Source organism: Prionailurus bengalensis, chromosome E1, assembly GCF_016509475.1.
Source record: "Prionailurus bengalensis isolate Pbe53 chromosome E1, Fcat_Pben_1.1_paternal_pri, whole genome shotgun sequence".
NCBI lineage: Eukaryota > Metazoa > Chordata > Mammalia > Carnivora > Felidae > Prionailurus > Prionailurus bengalensis.
The window spans coordinates 42,275,273-42,300,003 of NC_057347.1; the positions used below are offsets into that span (position 1 = coordinate 42,275,273).

Consider the following 24,731-nt stretch of genomic DNA (forward strand, 5'->3'; position numbering starts at 1 on the left):
CACAGTGGAATACCTTAGTTCATGGCTCTTGACACAATATTTTTCAATCAAAGGTTTTTGCACAGTAATATGTTTATATTTCATTCTCAAAAATCTAATTCAATATTTTTAAGAAAAAGACACATGAGAAATCTAGAAATACATTCCATATACACTAGAACTTTGGAGAAGCTTCTTACATATCAACAAAAGGGACAGACATGTTCCTACACAGAAAGCAACTGTTTGTTAACAACCATACTAATTATTTTGTAATAAAAAAGAAATGTGTAAGTATTTTATATCCCAACAACTTTCTTTTAATTCACAGATAGGCAGCTGTGTTTTTGAAAATTGGTTAGGGGTTGACGTGTAACTCATTTTAAATAATGTAAATAGGTGCTCAAGTAAAGCTTTCAAACAGATCACCTGATCTGGGAAACAAAATACTGATTTTAAGCAGGAGGCGTGTATCTATCGGTCTATATATGCACACACATATACACACACATATGTATATATGTATAAGTATGTATATAACACTATCTATATATATCTATGTATATAACACCAATGATAGTTTTAACATATAGCACACACTGTTCTGTACCTTTTCTACTTTTCTACCATGGAAATTGTTCTACACATACTGAATACATACTAATGTACTTCAATCATTTTAAAGCTGCATGGTTTCCCTTTATACAATTTCAGTGGTCTATTTCTTCAAATCCAAAATGGTCATTAACCATAAAACACATTTTATGTGCCACAAAAAAATTTAAAAGCTTCCAATTATAACTATAATGCCATTAAGAAGATGCATCTGATTTTATCTTTATTAAAATATTCAAAAAATGTCTTGGAATCAATAAAATATGGCCAACTGTTTCCAGTCTTAAATTATCGTGAAATAATATAATAATCTCAATCATACATTATTTTGTGCATTTCAAAGAGTAGCGAAGAACAGAAAATTAGAATTGCTGGCCCCAAGGAACCATGCATTTTAATCTTAAAGTAATTCAAATTGTTCTCTGCAGTGGTTTACCAATTTATATTGTCATTGGCTATGATGCAAATACCTGTTTTCCCAAAATACGACCAGGCTAATTTTTTTTAACCTTTCCAAAGCAAAAGTGAAAAACTGTATTTGTGGTTACAAATGCATATTTCTAAAAATACATAGATGAATAATTAGATAAAGAATATTTCTATTATAAGAAGGACTGAAAATATTTTCATACACTTAAAGGTCATTTGCATTATTTTTCTATAAACAGTGTTCATATCATGTCCCCTTTTCTCTTTAGGTAGTAAGTTCTTTTAGGTAATAAACACATGAAGGAAATTTTTCCTTTGTCTATAAGGAGATATTGCAAATATTTCCCCCAGTTTGTTACTTGTTTTTTCTTTTTTATTTGCAATGAAATAGTAAAATGTATCCTTTTTAAAGACTTCTGGGCTTGCAGTTAAATCTAGAAAAGATGTTCTCATTCCAACATTATTTCTTTTTTTAATTTTTTAAGTTTATTTATTTATTTTGAGAGGGGCAGAGACAGCATGAGTGGAGGAAGGGCAGCTAGAGAGGGAGAGAGGGAATCCCAAGCAGGCTCTTTGCTGACAGCACAGAGCTCAACGTGGGGCTCGAACCCACAAAGCCATGAGATCATGACCTGAGCCGAAACCAAAAGTTGAACACTTAACCAACTGAGCCACCCAGGCACCCTACTATTATTATTATTTTTAAGTAGGCTTCATGCCCAGCACAGAGCCCAACACATAGCTTGAACTCATGACCCTGAGATCAAGACGTGAGCTGAGATCAAGAATCAGACGTTTAACCGAGTGAGCCACCCAGGCGCCCCATCAACATTATTTTTAAAATAATAATTATCTCATTGCTCACCATAGTGATCTTAAGATTTTTTTAACATTTAAATATTTTATTCATCTGGAATATATGTTGGGGTAAGAAATGACAGTGTGGATCCAACCTCTTGTTTCTGAGTTGCTATCCAGTTTTCCCAATGCCACAGTTTAGTGATTGGGACTGTTAGGTATTGTAAATTAGGCTCAGAAGTGGCAAAAACTAAAGACCTCAGAATCATTGAAAAATACATGAAAATTAGGGGTTTAGGGACCCTAAAATGCACACAGCATTAAAAACACAGATCCAGGGGCGCCTGGGTGGCGCAGTCGGTTAAGCGTCCGACTTCAGCCAGGTCACGATCTCGCGGTCCGGGAGTTCGAGCCCCGCGTCGGGCTCTGGGCTGATGATGGCTCAGAGCCTGGAGCCTGTTTCCGATTCTGTGTCTCCCTCTCTCTCTGCCCCTCTCCCGTTCATGCTCTGTCTCTCTCTGTCCCAAAAATAAATAAACGTTGAAAAAAAAATAAAACAAACCACAGATCCAGGAGTCAGTTATCTAGCACAGAGTGAGCACATATAAGAACCATATTGTAAATTCTGGGAAATAGCAACAAGACAGGGCTTCTGAATTTATGGTTTTTATGACCATAAATTTAGGTTTATTAAGACCTAAAGGTGGGTGCCTGGTTGACTCAGTCGATGGAGCTTGTGACTCTTGATCTCAGGGTTGTGAGTTTGAGCCCCACGTTGGGTAGACAGATTACTTAAAAATAAAGTCTGCTGGACGGGTTAAGTGTCTGACTCGGCTCAGGTCATGATCTCACAGTTCATGGGTTCAAGCTCTGCAGCGGGCTCTGTGCTGGCAGTTCAGAGTCTGCTTGAGATTCTCTCTGTCTCCTTCTCTCTTTGCCCCTCCCCCACTGTGCTCTCTCCCCCCAAAATAAATAAACTTAAAAAAATCATCTTTACAAAAATTAGGGTCGGCTTTAGCTCAAGCGGTTACTTCGCGTGTGGTTACCAAAAATTAACAGGGGCGCGCGCCTGGGAGGCTCAGTTGGTTAAGTGTCCAACTTCAGCTCTGGTCTGTGAGTTCGAGCCCCACGCCAGGCTCTGTGCTGACAGCTCAGAGCCCAGAGCCTGCTTCAGATTCTGTGTCTGCCTCTCTCTCTCTGCCTCTCCCCCACTGACTCTCTGTCTCTCAAAAATGAATAAACGTTAAAAAGTAAAAATAATAATAAACTTTAAAAAAAAGGACAAAGACCTAAAGATGGATTAGCTCCAATTTAGTTAAAATATCTAAATATACACAAGAGATATTAATAGCAATAAGCATTTATACAGCATTTTATAGTTTTTATAAAGTGACTTCACTTAATTTACTTCATCCCCATTAACTGTGAGAAAATGAGCAGAGATTTTAATTCCCATTTATTGGACCAAAAAAAATTCAGTGATGGTAACTTGTCCCTTTACTTAAAGTTAGTGGCAGAGCCAAACTCTTATCTGTATCTTATATTTTTTTTTAATTTTTTTTTAACGTTTATTTATTTTTTGAGAGAAAGAGACAGAGCATGAACAGGGGAGGGGCAGAGAGAGAAGGAGACACAGAATCAAAAGCAGGCTCCAGGCTCTGAGCCATCAGCCCAGAGCCCGACGCGGGGCCCGAACCCACGGACCGCGAGATCGTGACCTGAGCTGAAGTCGGACGCTTAACCGACTGAGCCTCCCAGGCGCCCCTGTATCTTATATTTCTAAATGCTGCTCACACCTCCTGCACATCCTACACCAAGTACTTTTACAAAAAACTAGACAAAAATCCCTACCTTCAAGGAACTTGGAGTGATTTGTCAATTACATATTCAGATTGATCACATACTTAATTCTAAGTATGGAAAGAATACATAAAAGTATAAAACGTAGACCCTGGCTTCAAGAAATCTTCAAAGGTCTACAGCAGTTTAAAAAAGCAAGACTTGGGATACCTGGATAGCTCAGTCAGTTAAGCGCCCAACTTTTGACTTTGGCTCAGGTCATGATCTCACGGTTAGGGAGTTCAAGCCCCACCTTGGGCTCCATGCTGACAGTGTGGAGCCTGCAAGTCTTGGGGAACAGGACAATGTCTTACCTACTTTGTCCATGGTTTGCTATGCTTATTTACAGCCTGAATAGCTCAGTAAATATTTGTTGGATGTCTGTTATTGATTGAATCTTCTAGACAGGGTGAGATATGAAAGAGTATCAGACCCCATCCATTTTTCCAACAGGCTGAACTTTTGTTTATGATTTAAAAAAAAAAAAAAAAAAAAGCAGCCAAACCATCAAAAAGCACCTAGACAATGTAACAAAGTTTAGGTACTCCACTTCTAGGCTACACCTACTGACTAAACATTTCACGGCAAAATAAAGATTTTGAACTACATTTCATTTCAAAGCTGCCACAGGGAACCTGGGTGGCTCAGTTGGTTAAACACCCAACTCTTGATCTCGGCTGGGATCGTGATCTCACAGTTCACGGGATCAAGCCCGCGTCAGGGTCCACACTGACAGAGCAGAGCCTGCTTGGGATTCTCTCTTCCTCTTTCTCTGCCCCTCCCCCACTTGTGCTTACTCTCTCTCTCAAAATAAAATAAAACCTAAAAAAAAAAAAAAGAAAAGCTGCTAGAAGGTTATAAAACAATTTCAAGAACCAAATCTAATCCAACTTCCACAAAATACAACTATCATTCACTGTTGCTTTATTCCAATTTAAATACATCCTCTGCCTCTATAATAAGCAATGCTCCATAATATCTCTCATCAACAGGTCTTTGTATTGTTCCCTTCAGACACCTTATCAACATATCTTTTCCACTACAAGTCTTTTTTTTGTTTTTAACAATTTTTTTAATGTTTTCTTAAATTTATTTTTGGGAGAGAGAGGGGCAGAGAGAAAAAGAGAGGTAGACACAGAATCCAAAGGAGGCTCCATGCTCTGAGCCGTCCACGCAGAGCCTCACGTGGCGCTCGAATCCACAAACCACGAGACCATGACCTGACCCGAAGTCGGACGCTCAACTGACTGAGCCACCCAGGCAACCCTAAGTCTTTTTTTTTTTTTTTTCTAAACCACTAGCAATCATTTATCTGCCATACACAATAAAAGTCCTTTTTAAAGTTCTTTTCTAACTTTTGAAATATTTTAATACTAAGGGAGAATAAATGGTAATAATAAATAAAATTCAAGTACAAAAATAAACCCAATTTACAAAGTACAATTTTCTATCCTGCCACAGATAATCTCATTCTACAGTCAGCATACCCTATTCCCCAATCTATATAGTAACAAGATAGTTGCACTGTAGCCTCCGAGGACTGACATTCTTTGTAAAAACCTTGGATGGGTTGAAATCATTTATAAACATTAAAAAAATCTAAAGAGATGAGGCTTAAATTTTAGTGGATGGTTGCATGTTAAAGATGTTAGAGCCCTAAAAGCAAATAAAAAGGAGAACTGAAAGGATTTACAAAGCTATGAGCCCAGAAATTACATGCAGTGACTAGTCTATAAAATACTAAAAAGGCATTTTCATTTTCATCAGATCATGAGGACTTTCTTCAGTGGTTATCTATAGCAAAGGTTTGGTACAATGAAAACAATCTGTCATGAATGACCTCAACATGCCATAAATGTAGCTACATTCTAGGTCAGATCATGTGGGTATTACAGAAAGAACTATGCAAGAGAAACATGCACACTGATGAATCTAACACTAAAAAAATAAAGAGCCATTGACAAGACAATTAAACTTGGCCTTTAACGTTGGCAACAGAATAAGGTTCCATTCTTTTCAAGAGTAAAGATACTGTACCAGCCATTCAAAACAGATGGGCCTTACACAACAATGTGGATTTAGTTAACACTACTAAACTGTTCACTTAAAAATGGTTAAGATGGTAATTTGATGTTATGTGTTTTCTATCACCATTGAAAAGAAAAAAAGGGATGGGCTTCAAATTCCCTTTATATTTTAGATGAATAAAGGACTTATGAGTTATTGAATGCTTATTATATGTCTGCAACCATGGAGATGGAGTTAAAATATGGATAAAACCTAATTCCTCTTTTCAAAGAGCTCAAAGATAACCAAAATTCTAAATATTCTTAACTGCTCGCTTCGGCAGCACATATACTAAATATTCTTAAAATAAAATTAAATTTTTCCATCACCCTAAAACAAGTGAGTATCCAATTACTTCTCCTTTCTTAAAGCCACTCTTTCTCACTCTTCCTTTGCTAGGTGTACTTTAAAACTTTGATGCTTACAAATGAAAAATTCTGGGATTCAAACAGATTTGCTAGCTCCTATGGAATGCCCCCAAATTCTACTCCCTTCTGTGCCTGAACAAAAAAAAAAGAATCAACAATGCTCCTGGGAATCTCTGAATAGGAGGGTAAATATAATAGAGAAAGATCAAATGCAGTCTTGAGACCATCCTCTGAGCAATCACCTGCATTCAATTCAACCCCACACTCACAACTACATAACCTACTGGGGCAAATTTTATCCTTTCAGTCCTGATTACCCGTACCCTTCTTCTGGACTCTTACAAATCCATGGGCTACACCATACAAATAAGTGGCTCTTAATTACAGACAGCTCTTTGTATCAACTGCAATGAGTTCCTGTGCCACCAGAAAACAAGTTTAAAGATAATCAAATCTTTTTCCTACCCCCCAAAATAGGTTAGTGCTTATTAATAAATACTAATTTGAAATATATTTATTAAGCATCTCCTTTGTGTCACCACTAAATAGAACTTGTAGAATTATCATTTAAAAAGCAAACGTTTTTAAAGACTAGAACATTCTGCTTAACGCCCTGACCTATCCCCTTTAACACACACACTGGAATTGGCTAGATTCCCATTCCCATTGTGGAAATCTATTTCCAAAAATCAAAGAATTAGTCAACAGAAGCACACCTCTCCCCCAAAGATCCCCTTATATGAGACCCTCCGTGACCAGAAGTAGAAGTGCAATGATTTCCATCATTTCTGAGGCAGTGTTCACAGAACACTACCGAGAATAGTAAGTAGCTCTTGAACATGAGGGACCTAAAAGGTAAATGAAGCTGGGTTTCCAACTAGCAAGAACTCAAAAGCAGAAATATTAGTATTTTTGTGTTTACTGGAATGATTAAAGAAAAATGAACACAATGGAAACAAAACCATATATTTTCTAGAGCCTCAAAAGCAGAAATATTAGTATTTTGTTTTTACCCAAATGATTACTATAGTTAAAAGAAAAATGAATGCAATGGAAACTTCAAGCCATATATTTTTCCAGAGCCTAATATGAACCTGAGAAATGACCTCTCTGCTCAGAGAGCCCTAGGAAACAATCCTCTGCTTTCATCTTACATTTCATATGGGTTAATTCTTCTCTCTACTACTACATGGGTTCTGACCATAGAGAAAAAGAGCCAGGGCAATCACCAGCTTCAGGGAGAATTCAGAAGGGCAAAAATTAAATTCTGCCACTGAATGGTTCCCTTTATAACACTGAAGCCATAATACAATATTGCTAAATGACACACCCCCATCAAAAAAATTAAAACCAATTGAGCCATACACACACAATATGTTTGACCTGAAAGTATTCATGACACAGCAGCTTACTCTTGCAACTTATGATCTTAATAGTGACTTAAAATACAGTTACAGGAAAAATATAGACTATTCTAGGGGAGAAAAGGCAGGGGGGAAAGCCCAAACACTTTTTTCTTAAAAAGATAATAAATATATTCAGGTATAAGATCAAATCAGAAACATTGTTTTCTTTCTTTCTTTCTTTTTGTACATTTAAAAAACTTACCCTGAAGAGATTTTCCCAATCCCTGGCCCAGCTTCCACCCATGTTTCTGGAGTAAGCGATGTCCAATATTATCCTGACAGACAGAACAGAGAGACAAACCAAAAATATTCCAATAATATATTCTTCCCTTCCTAGTGACATTTAAACAGGTGATGAGCAAGAGATAATTCTACATATATGCATGCAAAAAAGTGCTAATAATAGGGTAAATGTGCCCAATAAAAGGGGCATTAATGTAAAAAGAAATGCTGGCCAGTATTTTATATGGGAAGAACATAGGGGTGAGGGTCCTTTCTGATGGTGTGCTGGGCAACTTTTGTACATAACACTTTAAAAAGGAGAAAAAGGGGAAGGGGGAAAAGGGGGAAGAATACATTTATGAAATTTAAAACTAACATTAAAAAGCATAAAATCAAGGTACTTATACAATCATATCCACCACCTAGACAGCACCACTTGAAGTTTTTTTGTTTTTTTGTTTTAAAGAAAATCTACATTGTGTTTAGTTATTTTGCTTATGTGTCAGGCTTTCATGATACAAAGTAAGTTGTAAGTGTAAGACTGCCCCACCACTAGAAATGAAAACACAATCAGAGCAAAATCCAGGCTAGACTTGATTGGTTTTTTTAATATATATGTATATATATATATATATAAAATATAAATATTTAACTAGCATGCAGCCAATATTAAACTGAAAAAACAGTGAGGTTAGTAAAACAAGAAATTAAATTGATTAAACAGAAAAATAAAATGAGCTCAAGCACAGACTGAGTGATGCATTTCAACATGTAATCTAACAAAAATGCTAAAATGTTAGAATGAAACAGGCCTAGCAATAAGTTAACAGTAAAGAACCATTAGTGCATGTAGGGGGAAAAACCAATATACATAATGTCTCATCTTCCTAGGAGCACACCAGAAAAGGCATTTCAATGAAAACTGTACATAAAGACACCAGAAACAACAATTAATGTCAGCTTTTAAGGGTTCAAGGTCTTAGAAGTCTCTGCATATCTTTGTCCCATTTGCTTTTTACAAACGTTGTGAAATATGAAGACAAAACTAAAATAACCATTAACTACCTCAGATAAAATGCTGCTATATTCCTCCAAAGAGAAACATTTTAAAATTATAAACACAAAGTGTTCTATATGCATTAAAATGTAATTTACAGTAGTAACCTAGTTATCACTATTTGAAAATAATCTCATTATTTCCTGAAATCAATCTATAAAGCTAAAGCCATAAATCTTTTTTATAACCAAACATCTCCTATTAAACTGCTTTTTATCTTCTAGTTCCATATTCAATGATAAAATGTTCTTTAGAATTACAGAAGAAAACAATTAATTTTACTGTTATCTTTTCTGACAATAAGTTATAAGAGGAAGGTTAAGCCTTCCAACGTTCTGTTTTGAGGTGGTGGGGGGACAATTTCCTTCCACAAGTTTATGACAGCAGGCAAACTGGAAAACTCAGCTGAGCAACTGATTATTCACTGATCAGGGCAGAATAAAGATCAGGATACCTTTTTAAAAACAAAAATGAGGCAAACAATAATGGAAAATTTGTTTCTAAAAAAGAAGAGGAAGAAGAAGGAGAGGAGGAGGAGGAGGAGGAAAATAATCTGTTCCTAAAACAAAAGATACTACTGTTTTAAACATATATAGGGGCGCCCAGGTGGCAAAGTCCGTTGAGTGACTCTTGATTTGGGCTCAGGTCATCATGATCCCAGGGTCGTGGGATAGAGCCCTGAATTGGGCTCCATGCTTGGGGTTTTCTCTCCCTCTCTTCCCTCTGCCCCTCTCCCCCACTTGTGCGCTCTCTCTCTCTCTCTCTCTAAAATAAATAAATGAAACAAAAGGTCACTAGAAATTACTTTTTCCCAGGAACTGAATTAGAAAATGCCATGGTTATGTATAATCTGAGGCGGTAACTTCCATATTACTAGACATCACAAAAACTTAAAAACAAATGATAAAGTCTTACTATAAGCAATGTTAGCAGAAAATGAAAAAGAGGACTTTATTATACTATTATGAATATAAACTTACCTGTACATAAAATCCTTACTTTATATCATAACTCTTACATCTGAAGAACTATAGGACACGGATAGCAGAATGACTCTAAGGTTATATAGTTGACTAAATTATCATTTAATCTTTTAATAGGCTAATGTTATAACTCTACTTGGCACAAAGATTTAGGATATTAAACCATGCTGACAAAAATTGTTGCTCCCTTTTTTTATTTAAGAAAATTCAATCTTTGGCTAAGTGGAGATGAGACATTATGCTGACTGTGTTATATTATGAATGCACTAAAATAAACAGACAGATGAAGCAGTATGCTATTTCCAAAAGCAGTGCAAGTGGAGTGAAAGCATTTCCATACGAACCTGGCTTTAAAAACTGGGCTGTCAAAAGAACAGTTAAATGTAACACAAAGTAAGAAACTGTCCAATCACTAATGGTCGTTTTTTTTTTTTTTTTGTCTTGTTTTCAATTCACTGCTTGCAATTAATGTATTTATTAAAGAAGAGTGAAAGCATAAGTAAATTCACGAGTCAAGACCAGCTGAGAGATTCGAGAGCAGCGTGTTGTGACTGACAACAGTGAAAGGAAAAGCAAATGTTAAAGGGAGAGGAAGAAAAAAGAAAACTTTAGGATTATACACATTAGCACCACTTTTACAAAACCACTCAAGATAGCTGTCACCTTCTCAAAAAAAAAAAAAAAAAAAAGCAAGCTGATACAAAATGGTAGTGGCATTTTTCAAACTTTAGATGAAAGCTGTCCTTTAATTAACTCTACTTTCCTAAGTATGGATAAGGAATGAAATGTCAGGGTCTGTATTAAAATTAATATGCCACTTTATGTCCTTATGATTATAACAAAGGCAACAGAAACAACAGACATACCTCCCAGAACCTCTTCCCCTCACCAACCTCAGAGATTAAGTGAATGACTAATAACAGAAAATCTGGACCTTTCCTATCATTCCAGACTACCTGCTTTTGTAGGAAAAAAGGCAGCTCTGTGACTCTGCAGAAAGGGCTAGTATTCAGTATGGTCCCTTTTCCTACCAAAAAAAGAAAAAAAGTTTTATAAACACTTGTCAAAAATTCAATAGGCTTAGGGATGATGGGTAACACAAGGGAAGGCACACCAAAATACCTCACAACAAAGCACAACAAAGTAGCCTTGCCTATCCCTGAAATGATCAAAATGTTCACTGAACAGTCACTGTGAAAGAACAAGAGAGTCACTCATAAGCCTATGAAAATAATAATCTATTCTGTTTGGAGTTGTGATTTTGCAAATTATTCCCATGGATGTTATTTATAATAGTAAATTGGAGTAATTTAAAGCCCAAACAGGTAATCTAGACATTATGAGGGTAACAAGAACTAAATTTACCTCTGAAGTAAATTTACTATTTAACAATTTACTATTTCAGTCACTATAGTCGTAACTAAAAAACCTTTGTTTTTTATTTTAAAATATAATTCAACCTCAAACTTTATATTTTAATTTCGTAGAACCAAAAGTAAATAATTGAAAAAACTTTTTAACACTGTCTGGTTTATAACTAATAAATGGGCATGACAATGACAGGCTGTTTATAAATTAAATGCACATGGAAGAACTGCAGGGAAATTCTACCCACCTTACCTACCTACCTACCTACCTACCTACCTACCTACCTACCTACCTATTTAAGTAAACTCTACTCCCAATGTGGGGCTTGAACTCACGACCCCAAGATCAAGATTCTCACGCTCTACCAACAGAGCATGAACAAGCCAGGTGCCCCAAGACAAATACTAATTTTAAATTAATTGATAAAGCAACTAAACTTTGCCCAAGGGAAACAGGCAAACAAACTAGTTTTCCACTTGATTCACAGAGTTCCCACAAGCTATTTGTTACTCTATGTTCTTAAGACCAAAATGGTGGCAGCGTGGCATTTTCTTTGGTTAGGCATGAAGTTCTTTAATTCTGGTCAAACCACAAAGCTGAGCTGAAAACTCGAACTTTTTTACACCTAGATTACCTCAATTGGCCTTTTTTTTTTCCTATTTCTAAACTTAAATATATAATTAAAATGCTACATTTTTACCCTCTGTTCCCTTCTTTTACATGTGTAAGAAAGGAAAATATAATTTTTAAATGGGAAAATCTTTGAAAGCAAGAAATGTAAGTATTATAAACTATCAACATGCTAAAACACAATACCAGAAAAAACAAAAACAACAAAAAAAGCCTCCTTATTGTTTCAGCCATTCCTCAACATTTTTACTTATTAACTATCAACTAGAAATTTTCCCAAGAAGTTTTCTCTGCTCTATAAAGCTGTATTCTGTCATAGTAACAATGATCATTTTGGCAATAGCACCACCAATCTGTACAATGGGAGCCTGCCAAAACATAGATTAAAATTTATTGTATGAGGCTGATTCCAGTTTTTATAGCAGGAAATAGAATATTCTGTCTCCAGAGAAAACTGTATTACAATTATGTCAGTGACTGGATGAATATTAACTCCACAATGAATTTTGTTTTAGTTGACAGCCACATTCAATTTACACCATTTGCCCATTTTCAACAGTGACAAAAATGGTAGGTCTCTTGAGTGGATTGTAAGCTTTGCTGATTGTGTATTAAAGACTCTATAAGCAAAAACCAAATGCTACTAGGTGAACCCATGCAAACAACAAGTTGTAAAAATTCCCGAAACAAAAAATCTATAGCTCACTACAGATGACACAATGAAGACTAGAGAGAAAAGCCATATAGTAATGCTACACCATTCAGCTCCAAGAAGCACATTATTTATAGTGCAGTCCACATATGGTCACTGCTAAATGTCAAATCAGCAGTCTTATAGTTACAGTTTGGAACTAGTGGAGTCCACAGATCTAAACAGATATGCAACATGAACTCAATTATACATATACTTCTAAATCCCAAGAGAAGCAAAGTAAACATCAGCAACTGGAGTTTGAAAACTTACATTCATTTTTAAAAACCTCTCAGTCAACCTAACAACTATAAAGACAGGATTTTATTCAGGTAGAACAAAGACCAACTAATGGCTGATGGGTAGTTTTACTTCCAACTGCAACAGTGACAACATATTTTACTATGATGTAGGTGTTTTGCCTTCTGTATAGCTGTAATCATGCCCCCATCTCACCTCTCGTATTGTATGACAAAGGTCATAAAAAACCATATATCATAAATCACACCAAACAGTTCTTCGAACTATGGTGGAATTCTAAAGTGAGCTTTGGCTTTAGACTTAAGGTTTGCTTTCTAAATACTTTGTCGTTAAAAAATGTAGAGGATATAATGGCTGTGACCTAAAAAAATCATGAAACAGTAACTTAAAATTCACGTTCTATAAAGTTGTTTTTCTTTTTGTAGTAAGGGAAAACATTAATACTTTCCATCTTCTCTGTAATTCAGATAATCAAGTTGTCTGGCAATTCTTTCATAATTTTCTTAGAACAGTTTTATTTTTGACCAAAAATTTCATTGAAAGATATTTGGTTGACTGAAATAAAGCAGGGGAAATAAAACTTTGCAACAAAGATTATGAAATACTTTACAAATGCTGGATTTTGAGGTGTTTTCAACACTTCCTGACTGAAACTGAAATGTGGATCATCTATCTCACCAACAAGTCTAGGCTTCAGAAGTTTACTAAAGCATAATGCATTATTGAATCTTTGTACTTGAGTCTTTGTATTTCATTCCCCATCTTGCCAGTTTACAACAAATTTACCCTATTACCAAAGGAAAAGACCTTAATCCTATACTCACAATAACCCTTCACACAGGCATATTTCTTGGCACAAACCTGTGCAGAGATTTCCACGGTTACCAGCTGCTGCAGATTACCTTTGTTTAAAAAAAAAAAATGACTAGACCTTTAGCTCCTGCAGTGATCTGTAGACTCCCAAAGCTGCATATTTCCAGCCACTTTTGAGTTGCATGCTGTAGCAAAACAGTCAGCACCTCTCAATAGATATTGCTGCAGAGAAAGATTTTAATTCAGCAGAGACTCTTTCTATGTGTGAAAAGCAATGCCATTTCCCCCTAAGAACAAGAGAGCTCAATATAGCCAGCCAGTGATATAATATATATTTATTTGGTGGGAATTCCTTAGATGATAGGGTTCTTCCCTTTGGAGGGGAGGGGGAGATTGATACTGCACTACCAACTTTCACGCCAATTGTTTTAGTAAAAGTTTCCTTAAAACCTTTAAAAACTTTCAATTTGTTCCCAAGTGATTCATAAGAGAAATAAAATCCTTCCTGTCTTGTGTGTCCCACTTCTACCTAAAGCAATGTAGGCTATGAAGCTCCTCCTCCTATTACCGAAACTATCACAACGCAAATAATATTTATTTATGTTTCAGGAGTAAATTTTCATTAGAGAGATAATTTATTAATATACATCTCTGAACATACACTTATTTATTAAAAAAATTAAATATCCAGTCTGAGCACTATGTCATTCACTATTTTAAGTGGAGAAGATAATACGATTCAATAAATAAGGCATATTATCAATTCCACTCCTACTCTTTGAGATTCCTCAAAAATGATCACTCAGACGGTCTTCTAATAGCATTCTTTCTATGACATATGGTAGAAAAAATCCTGGACAGTGTGAGAGGAAAAATAGCATTAGTCTCACATGCCGAAGGAATGAATTTTCCAAAAACCTTAAAATACAGCCCTAAAATGCTTTAAAAGTGTTAAATATTATTTACTTTAGAGCTTTTAAAAAATCTTTTGAGTATAGTAATAATGAATACTAAGCTGCAAATTTAGTCTAATTAAATTCCCTACTACTGTTGAATCAGAGTACCCACAGATTTATAGCTTATTTAAGAATATTAATCATGTACCTTGTAGATATGGTACTTGGGTCTTGCTTCTGACAACTATCTGTTCTTAAACTATGACCCAAAGAGACATTTAAATAAAATGAAAAAATTAAATTTTTCAAGTACAAAATGCTAGCTTAGCCAGCCTACAGACTTCATTATAAAATTCTGCCTTGTGGTAATTCCCAAGATGACATAGAACAAGGCACAAACTTCAGTGATTTTTAACTTAGCAATGTGGGCTTGGCATTTTATCCTCAAGTCAAAATACAAGATTGGGCTTTCAGCTCAAGATCAGATGTGAATTCTCCCTCTGCAGCATTATCACATGCGTCATCAATTACTGCCATGCCTAAGTCTAGCATCATGCCAGCACATTAAGACAGAAGGTACTATATGCAGTGTTCACTGGACCAGAAGAACAGAAATAAGAAGGGGAGGTGGGGGAGAAAGAAACCCTAGAGAAGAAATTAAAAAAAGGCAGACCGTGCAATACAAACCAGATCATGGCTGCTTAGCTAATATGGGCCAACTGCTGTGGAAGAAAAATGTCGAACACCCCAAGTTGTGTAAATTTCTGTAAACATCTAAACACACACACAAACACACACACAACACCAACCTAATTAGGAACATAAATATATGTTGATCCTTTACTATGTTATAGTTTTGAAAATAAAAGCTAAAGTTAAAATGTCTGTGCTCTCTAAACTGTCTTATTTTCCTGAGGGAGGAGAAGAAGCTAGTGTTTCTTAAAGAAGAAGGGAGATATCTTCACTGCTATTAAGATTAAGACTTCCTCTTCGATCATTTTCACTCAAGTTTACCAATAACTCACTGAGACCCTAATTAAATATGTATACCTTAAGCACAAATATTAAATACTGACAATACTGACAAGTTTAGACATTTTAACAATGCACTGTGTAATTTAAAAATAAAGAGCTTTTCAAAATGAAAATGATGTTCAAAAATTAAGGTTTTTTTAAAAAATTAAGAGCCAGGAAAATAAATCTCCTTGTTCTATTGCTTTATATCAATATCCAAAACTAAGTCATGTAAAGGGATAGAAAGAATCAGCTTTTCACAAAAACCAGACATCTCTTAAGCTACCAAATTTATGTTTCATAAGTGTCTGGTAAATATATTAGTCCTTAACTATTCCTAATGGAACATTTCACACGTAATTGTGCTGCCAAGGAAAGGTGTAGCTTTTAAAGGATCAAAATACATTTTACTCCTTTATTCAATTTACAAAAACACTAAACTTTAACTTGCTATCTTTAACAGAATATCAGTATGGGCCAAAATGATATTTTCCATCAAATTATAAGTGGTTTCTAGATCTTTCAGACTGATTTCCCAAAATATTAAATATTAGATAACATCCCAAATTCTATTTGATTACTGTAGGGCATGCAAGAAAACAGCTCTAAACTGTACTATAACTTATTAATAAGTTTAAATTCATTCACATCAAGTGTCACACGAACACTACCTAACTAACTATGACCCAAAATTAAGCACTGATCTATAGGCTTACCGATTCTATAGGCTTGTCAAGTGATGCTTGTTCAATTTCCAAATGTCCTTCTTCATACTGATCAAAGTGATTACCCTGAAAAAACAAGACTACAGTTATTTTTCAAAAGTAATAAATGCCAAAATATAAATCATCTAATCCAGCTAGGGGTTATTTTTAACTTCTCATTCTTTTTCAGTAGACAATCAAAACTGTGCCACAATTTCAGACTTTTTTAAAATCTATAAAAAAACCAATTTATTAGAAGTCTAGGCCTAGTAATAGGAATTCTCCCTTTGATAAACATTGAAATTGCTAACTAAAACACTATCAACCATTTGGGATTATCAACTCCTTATCTGACTGATGATATCATGGAGACTCCAGAATCTTAAAAATGCCTGGGTGGCTCAGTGGGTTGAGTGTCACTCTTGGTTTTGGCTCAGGTCATGATCTCACTGTTCGTGAGTTGAGCCCCACGTCGGGCTCTGTACTGACACTGTGGAGCCTGCTTGGGATTCTCTGTCTCTGCCCCTCCTGTGCATGCTCTCTCTCTCAAAATAAATATATAAACAAACAAAAAAAAGCCATGTTTTTTAGCTTTTCATAAACAATCTTGCACTAAAGAAGATAAATCATAATAATAGAAGAATGCAAATAAAAATCTGTTATAATACTGTTCAATGGTGGTAACATTGCTTTTAAATTAAAACTGCTAAAACATTGGACTTTAAATCAAGTTGCTAACTCCCAAGTTTCAAAGAATCTAAAAACACAATCTCTTGACACAGTATTCTAAATACAGCTATTCCTCAAATGATCTGCCAAGAGAGATAAACATGTCTGTATAATGCCATATTTGACCATAAGCAAGCAGTCACTACAACTAGAGTAAGTCAAAATAGTTCAACTGAGGATAGGAGGAGACAACTAGGAAGTTCTCTCTAATCATGGTTTTCTCTGATCTCCCTACCCTATTAGCAAATAATAGCTCATAATTTGGCTTTAAAACAGAATACCAACTTTCTGGTTCCCTTTATGTTACAAAATAGAGGGTGTGATGATTTGTAAGTCCTGAATTGACCTAAATCAAAAGAGGAAAGACTTCAGTCTAGCCTATGTTAATCCAATGTGTGGAGTGGTAGGACAACTTGAATGTTAACAAAAAGTTATTTTACTTTTTCAAGGTAAAATTTTACTTGAATAAATCTTAACCATAGAGATCCTAAACATATAATTTGCCACACTGTATCAAAACTACTAGGTTACTTATTTCCTTCATCAGACTGTAAAGTCCTTAAGAACAAGAACTAAATATTGTTTACCTCTTACAACCCTAAAACTTAACTCGGTGGCTAAACATTAGAGAACAATTAGGTGCTAAAATTGTACGGTAGTGATGAAAAAGTTCTGGAATTAGACAGTGGTGGTGATAATGGTTGTACAACATTGTTAATATACTTAATGCCATTGAATTGTATACTTTAAAATAATTAAAATGGTAACTTGTACGTTGTATGTATCTTAAGACAATAAAAATGATAAAAATAAAATTGTGTAGTAGAGTATATCCAAAAGAAGAAAGGAGTAACAGGACAGGAATAGGTTTTCCAAAGACAAAAAGCAAATCTTAAAAATGGAGGAGCAGGCAGTCCAAGAATGAGGAAAAGCAGAGGTGCCAGGGTGGCTCAGTCAGTTAAGCATCTGACTTGGTTTTGGCTCAGGTCATGACCTCACAGTTTTGTGGGTTCAAGCCCCACACTGGGCCCTGCGCTAATAGCACAGAACCTCCTTGGGATTCTCTCTCTCCCCCACCTCTCTGCCCCTCCCACATTGGCACTGTCTCTATCTCTGTCAAAAAATAAATAAAACTTTTTTAAAAAATGAGGAAAAGCAATCATCAACAAATACTAAAAATGAAAAATAGGTACAATCTCTAAAAGTCTCTCTTAATCTCCAATATTTTGTCCAACAATCTCTTTAACACTTGCCTCTTATTTTAACTTCTAAAGCAACATTTAAAAGTTTAGAAACAATTACTTGTTTCTACCACTACCACTATTGGTGTTAATACCAACAATAACTGGATACTATTTTGAAAGTAAATCTTTAGAGTATGAAACTTAGGACAACCATGTTTGTTTGTTTGCTTGATTTACTTATTTTTTTTTCAACGTTTATTTATTTTTTGGGGGACAGAGAGAGACAAAGCATGAACGGGGGAGGGGCAGAGAGAGGGAGACACAGAATCGGAAACAGGCTCCAGGCTCTGAGCCATCAGCCCAGAGCCTGACGCGGGGCTCGAACTCACGGACCACGAGATCGTGACCTGGCTGAAGTTGGACGCTTAACTGACTGCGCCACCCAGGCGCCCTGATTTACTTATTTTTGAGAGGGCACGAAGGGGCAGAGAGAGAAAAAGAGAGGATCCCAAGCAGGCTCTACGCTGTCATTGCAGAACCCGACACAGGGCTCAAACTCACAACTCTGAAATCAAGACCTGAGCCAAAATCAAGAGTCAGACGCTCAAGTGACTAAGCCACCCAGGTGCCCCATGCTTTACAAACTGCTAAAACTAGCTGCCTAAGTTGTCAAATCATTCTGGATCTATCACACACAATACAAAACAGGATTAATAATATAGTTTGAGTCCAGAAAAAGACCCATATATTTATGAATAACTGATATTCAACAAAGATGCAAAGACAATTCAATAGAGAAATACTAGCATTTTCAATAAATGGCACAGAATTCGGTATCCATATGCAAAAAAAAAAAAAAAAAAAAGAAAAGAGCCTCAATCCATACTGCACACAATAAAATTTTTTTAAAAATGTATCGCAGACCTAAATATAAAACCTAAAATTACAAGCTTTTCTAGAAGGAAATACATAGAAGAAAATCTTTGTAACCTTGGGCTAGACAAAGCTTTCTTAAGCTACACTGCCAAAAGCACAATCTATAAAAGAAAAAAATTGAAGAACTGGGCTGCAAGGCACCTGGGTGGCTCAGTCAGTTAAGTGTCCAACTTTTGATCTCAGCTCAGGTCTTGACCTCAAGGTTGTGAGTTCAAGCCCCCCAAGTGGGCTCCACACTGGGCACACAGCCTACACTTATTAAAACAAACAAACAAACAAACAAACAAACAAACCTGGGCTGGGAGAAAGTATTCACAACTCTCATATCTCATAAAGGATTTGTATTTCTAAAATATACAATAAACTTTCTAAACACAGTAATAAGAAAACCCAATTTTTCAAGTGGGCAAAGATTTAACAGACTTCACCAAAGATGACACATAGATGGCAAGTAAACACTCAACATCATTACTAGGGAAATACAAACTAAAACCACAAGATAATACCACTACACATCTATTAAAATAGCTTTTTTTTTTTAAGTTTATTTATTTGAGAGAAAGAGAGAACACAAGCTGGGGAGGGACAGAGAGGAGAGACAATCCCAAGCAGGCTCCGCGCCATCAGTGCAGACCCCGACATGGGGCTCAGACTCACAAACTGTGAGATCATGACCTGAGCTGAGATCAAGAGTAAGACACTTAAGCAACTGCACCATGCAGTTGCCCCTCTATTAAAACAGCTTAAAACAACAACAACAAAAAAAACAAAACAACTAACAAGTGCTGCAGAAATTGCATGGAAACTCTCATAGGTTGTTGGTGGGGTGTAAAATGGTACAGACACTTCAGAAAACAGTTTGGCAGGTTCTTACAAAATTAAACACACATTGAACAAACAATCCATCAATTCCGTCCCCGGGTATTTGTCCACATAGAAGGAAAACCTGTGTTCACAGAAAATCCTGTCTTGGGAATGTATGGAAACCAATCAAATGTCCCTCAACTGAGAAATAGATTAAAATACTATGATACACCCATTCAATGAACCATTCTTCACCAATAAAAAGAATCTACTCATATAAGCAGTAACATTTCGAACGCGTTACGCTAAGTGAAAGAAGCCATACTCAAAAGTCATTGTATAATTCCATTTATATGGCATTCTGGAATAGGCAAAACCAGAGAAAAGAAAACTGATCAGCGGTTGCCAGGAGCTATATACTGATAGCACTGGTGACTACGCTATATTTTGTTAAAATTCGAAGAACTGTACACTAAAATGAATTACCCTGTATCTTAATCATACTTTTTTTTAATAAAAAAGGAAAAAGCCAATATTTCTACATCTCCCCCCTTAAAAATACTTTTTTAAGCATGAAGAAAGTTTAAATCCTATTGTGTAAACACATGGTGATGGTTACAGGAATCTATACATGTTTTAAAATTTATAGAACTAAACACCAAAATAGAAGTCAATATTACTGTACGACTTATTAAATAAAAATAAACTAAAAAATATGCATAGACAGCTCTAGAATACATAAGAAGCTGACACTAGCAGTGAACTCTGAGAAAACCGGGTGCTTAAGAGACAAGAGATGAGGAGGCTCTTTTGTTGTTTTAAATGTTTATTTTTGAGAGAGAGAGAGAAAGAGCACAAATAAAGAGGGGGCAGAGAGAGAGGGAGACACGGAATCTGAAGCAGGCTCCAGGCTCTGAGCTGTCAGCAGAGAGCCCCATGTGTGGGGCTCGAACTCAGGAACCATGAGATCATGACCTGAGCTGAAGTCAGACACTCGACCACTGAGCCACCCAAGTGCCCCTGGGAGGCTCTGTTTTTAACTGCGTGTTTTTTCCTTTTGAATTTTATACTTAAATTCCCTAATACTCAAATACTCTAATAGAAATCATAAATATTTTGTATTTAATAGAAATCACAACCATTTTGTATTTATCTTTGAATGCTTAATCAATGCCATTCACAATAAATTTCTGATGAATTTATTTTAAAATGTTTAACACATTTTAAAGTGGTGTTGATTCAAAAATATTAACTTTAATTTTAAATGTTTAAGCATAAACATAAAGTGAAATCATGATTTCCAACTGAATATTTGAAACTTTTTTAAAAAAGCTTATACATCAGGGGCACTTGGGTGACTCAAGTCAGTTAAGCATCTAACTCTTGGTCTCAGCTCAGGTCATAATCTCACAGTTCGTGGGTCTGAGCCCCAAGTCAGGCTCTGCACTGACAGAGCCTGGGATTCTCTCTCTCTCTGCCCCTCTCTCCCTCCCTCCCCCCAAATAAATAAATAAGCTTGAAAAAGAAAAAAAAAAAAAAAGCTTATACATCAGACATAACAGGCTATAAGCTCAGCTCCTTTTTTTTTTTTTTTGCCAGTCTTCTTTCTCAGTTATTGACACCAGAGTTGCTCTTCTGCTGCTGAGAGGTTGACTATTTAAAAAAAAAAAAAAAAAAAAGACATCGACTAATCATCCACAATGTAATCCCAACTGTAATACATTTCAATTTTAAAAAACTAATTAGTTTAAATAGAAAAAATTAATAATCATGAAAGACACCAAACTATGTGAACTCAAAAATTTTTAATATAATTTATTCACAAATTGGTTTCCATACAACACCCTGTGCTCATCCCAATAAGTGTCCTCCTCAATGCCCATCACCCACTCTTCCCTTGCTCCCATCTTGAACTCAGAAATTTTAAAATGATAACCAAATGATCTTTTCAATGAAACCAACAAATATGTACATTAAAAAATACAAATACTCTGATGGTATAACTAATTCACCGTCTAAATTAGATACTGTTTAGAAGAACTCAGGAACTCATTTTTAACAGTTTACTCCCATGGTCTTGCTAAACAGTACATTTGTACCAGCTATCTTTTGAGTACCTATTAATAAGTATCAGGAACTGTGTGCTTCACAGGCATGATCTCAATCCTCTGAATGATCCAACAAGGTAGGTATCATTATTTCCATTTTCAGATGAAGAATTCAGGGGTGTAAGTACAAAATCTACTCACTTAAATAGTAAGTAAAGAAGCCCAAATTCTAAACCCAAAGTCATTATTAACTTCAAAGTCCATGTTCTTTCTGGTATGCTACTTTGTGATTTTTTTTTTCCAGGAGGAAGAGGCAGGAGGAAGAACACTGGGAGACAGGGTTCCAGATACCACATTTTCCATAGCTTCTGCGAATTTTAAATGCAGATAATATTCACTGTAGCACTTCTCTAATATATTTTTAAAAAATTAGAAGCAAATGTCCAATAGAGAAAGAGTTTAATTTAATTCTATTTTATTAACACAACAATTAGGGAGTTACAATAAAAGTTTTAAAACTATGCAGAAACAGGTTACGTTTAAATGGAAGGAGGAAGAAATCAAAAAGGTAGTTCACTAATTACAACTGTAAGACTATGTGGACAAGAACTGAGTGGTGTTCTGAAAATGTGATAGGAACTGATAAACATCTGAAGAAACATCTAACAAACATCTAAAGTTAATTGTTTTAATTTAAGTATTATTTTAGTGATAGAAGTTGACTTTAAACAGCCTAGAAATATTCCACAACCATAACTAGTGAACTGAGATTACTTTTTCTATTTATTTATTTATTTATTTATTTATTTATTTATTTATTTATTGTGTGTGTGTGTGTGTGTGTGTGTGTGTGTGTGAGAGAGAGAGAGAGAGCGAGAGCGAGAGACAGCGTGAGAGAGAGCGAGAGAGAAAGCGAGAGAGCAAGCATGCCATTGGGGAAAGGGCAAAGAAAGAAGGGGACAGAAGATCCCAAACAGGCTCTGTGCTCGAATTCATAAACCGTGAGATCATGACCCAAGCCGAAGTCAGACACTTAACCGACTAGGCCACCCAGGCATCCAGAACAGAGATTACTTCTTAACATTTATGAGTGTCTGCTTGATTTGCCACAATAAACAAATCAATTAGTAGCAACATGTGAAAAGTATAAAAACTGCTTATAGGGGCACCTGGATGGCTCAGTTGGTTAAGTGTCTGACTTTGGTTCAGGTCATGATCTCAGTTCACGAGTTTGCCCCGTGTCTGGCTCTGCACTGACAGCTCAGAGTCTGGAGCTTGCTTCAGATTCTGTGTCTCCCTCTCTCTCTTCCCCTATCCCCCCCCCCCCCCCACACACACGTGCTCCCTCTCTCAATCTCAAAAGTAAATTTAAAAAATAATAAAAATAATATTAGGATATAAAGGGGGGCAAATATACAGAAAACAAAGGGAGAACTATTGGAAAAGATCAAAGATAATAGACATTTGGAGGAAATTGCCTTAAAGACTAAATAGCTCCTTCCTTAAAGAAAGAAGAGTTGGGGTGCCTGGGTGGCTCGGTCCATTGAGCATCCGACTCTTGATTTCATCTCAGGTCACAGTCCCACAGTTTGTGGGATCAAGCACGACTGCGCTGACAGCATGGAGTCTGCTTAGGTATCTCTCTTTGCTCCTCCCTAGCTCATGTTCACACGCTCTCTCAAATTTTTAAAAAACAAATATATAATAGAAATTAGACATAGGGTCCTTCTGTGCTATAGAACATATATAAGTTCTTACAATAAACTGAAATAGTAAATTAGACCCCAAATTAATAGCAATTACAACATTAAAGTTTTACCCTTTAAAAGTTTTTAGAAATTGTCACGGCCAAGAAGAGTCTAAAGAGACATGACAACTAAATGTAATGTGGTATCCTACATAGGACCCTGGAACAGAAAAGGACATGAGGGGAGTACTAAGTATATAGGTTATGGACTTGAGTTAATAATAAGGTATCAATGAGTCCATTAGTATGGTGACAAATGTGCCACACTAATGTAAGATGTTAATAACAGGGGAAACTGGGTGCATATCTATGGGAATTCTGTACTATCTTAGTGATCTTTCTTTAAGCTAAAACTGTCCTAAAAGGTTTATTTAAAACAAAGTTTTGAGAATGGTTAATACCACCCCATATACATAGACATGTGTAGGTTCTTTTAGTTTTATAAAATATCTTCAGAAACCTTATCGCAACAAACTTATTAGATAGCACAAGATTTGGCAATCAGTTGAATTTAGGGGATTAAAAAAAATGTTTATTTATTTTGACAGAGAGACAGATAAAGAGCATGCGAGCATGTGCACAAGTGGGGGAGAGGCTTCATCTCGTGAACCATGAAATCATGACCTGAGCCAAAATCAAGAGTCAGACGCTTAGCCATGAAGCCTACTAAAGAAATAAAAAATAAAAAAACAAAACAAAGAAGACAGTTGTAAGCTCTACGGACTGAGCCACCCAGGCAACCGTAGGTGATTTTTTTTTTTTTTAACATCCCTATCTCACAAATAAGAAAACCGACACACAGATTGTCCTTAATTCTTAAAGGCTTCTGATTCTTTGGGGGTGGGGGAGTAGATGGTAGGCATAAATGTAATTTTGTTTTATTTTTATTTGAGTATAGTTGAAACACAATGTTACATTAGTTTCAGGTGTGCAACCTAGTGATATGCATCTTCTTAGTCCCATGTTTCTGCCAATGTATTATACTATACAAAACTCAAAAGATTAAAAATAAACAATCTTGACTCCGTAATTCTGAAACAATATTCCATAAAGAGAACTGTTAGTCAAAACCTACTTCCTATCACAAAAGACATGGAAAAGACTGAGGAAATGTTACAGATTAGAGGAGATGAAGAAAAACTA

General features: G+C 35.7%; 1 protein-coding gene across 6 annotated transcripts in view; it reads right to left on the reverse strand.

Annotated features, from left to right (window-relative positions):
• Positions 1-24,731, reverse strand: part of GPATCH8 (G-patch domain containing 8) — a 99,266-nt gene that overhangs the window by 55,846 nt on the left and 18,689 nt on the right. For 2 of the 6 annotated variants that reach the window (XM_043584721.1, XM_043584723.1), the window contains exons 2-5: positions 16,153-16,227; positions 15,110-15,144; positions 10,108-10,125; positions 7,704-7,776 (exon numbers count right to left, since the gene is read on the reverse strand). Coding sequence is in view for 1 of the 6 variants with exons in the window: in XM_043584719.1 (XP_043440654.1) it covers positions 7,704-7,776; positions 16,153-16,227 (148 nt within the window). In the remaining 5 variants the exon portion in view is untranslated. Of the gene's footprint in view, positions 1-7,703; positions 7,777-10,107; positions 10,126-15,109; positions 15,145-16,152; positions 16,228-24,731 lie in introns of those variants that run through there. The other 4 variants (XM_043584720.1, XM_043584722.1, XM_043584719.1 and 1 more) reach the window with 3 other exon arrangements.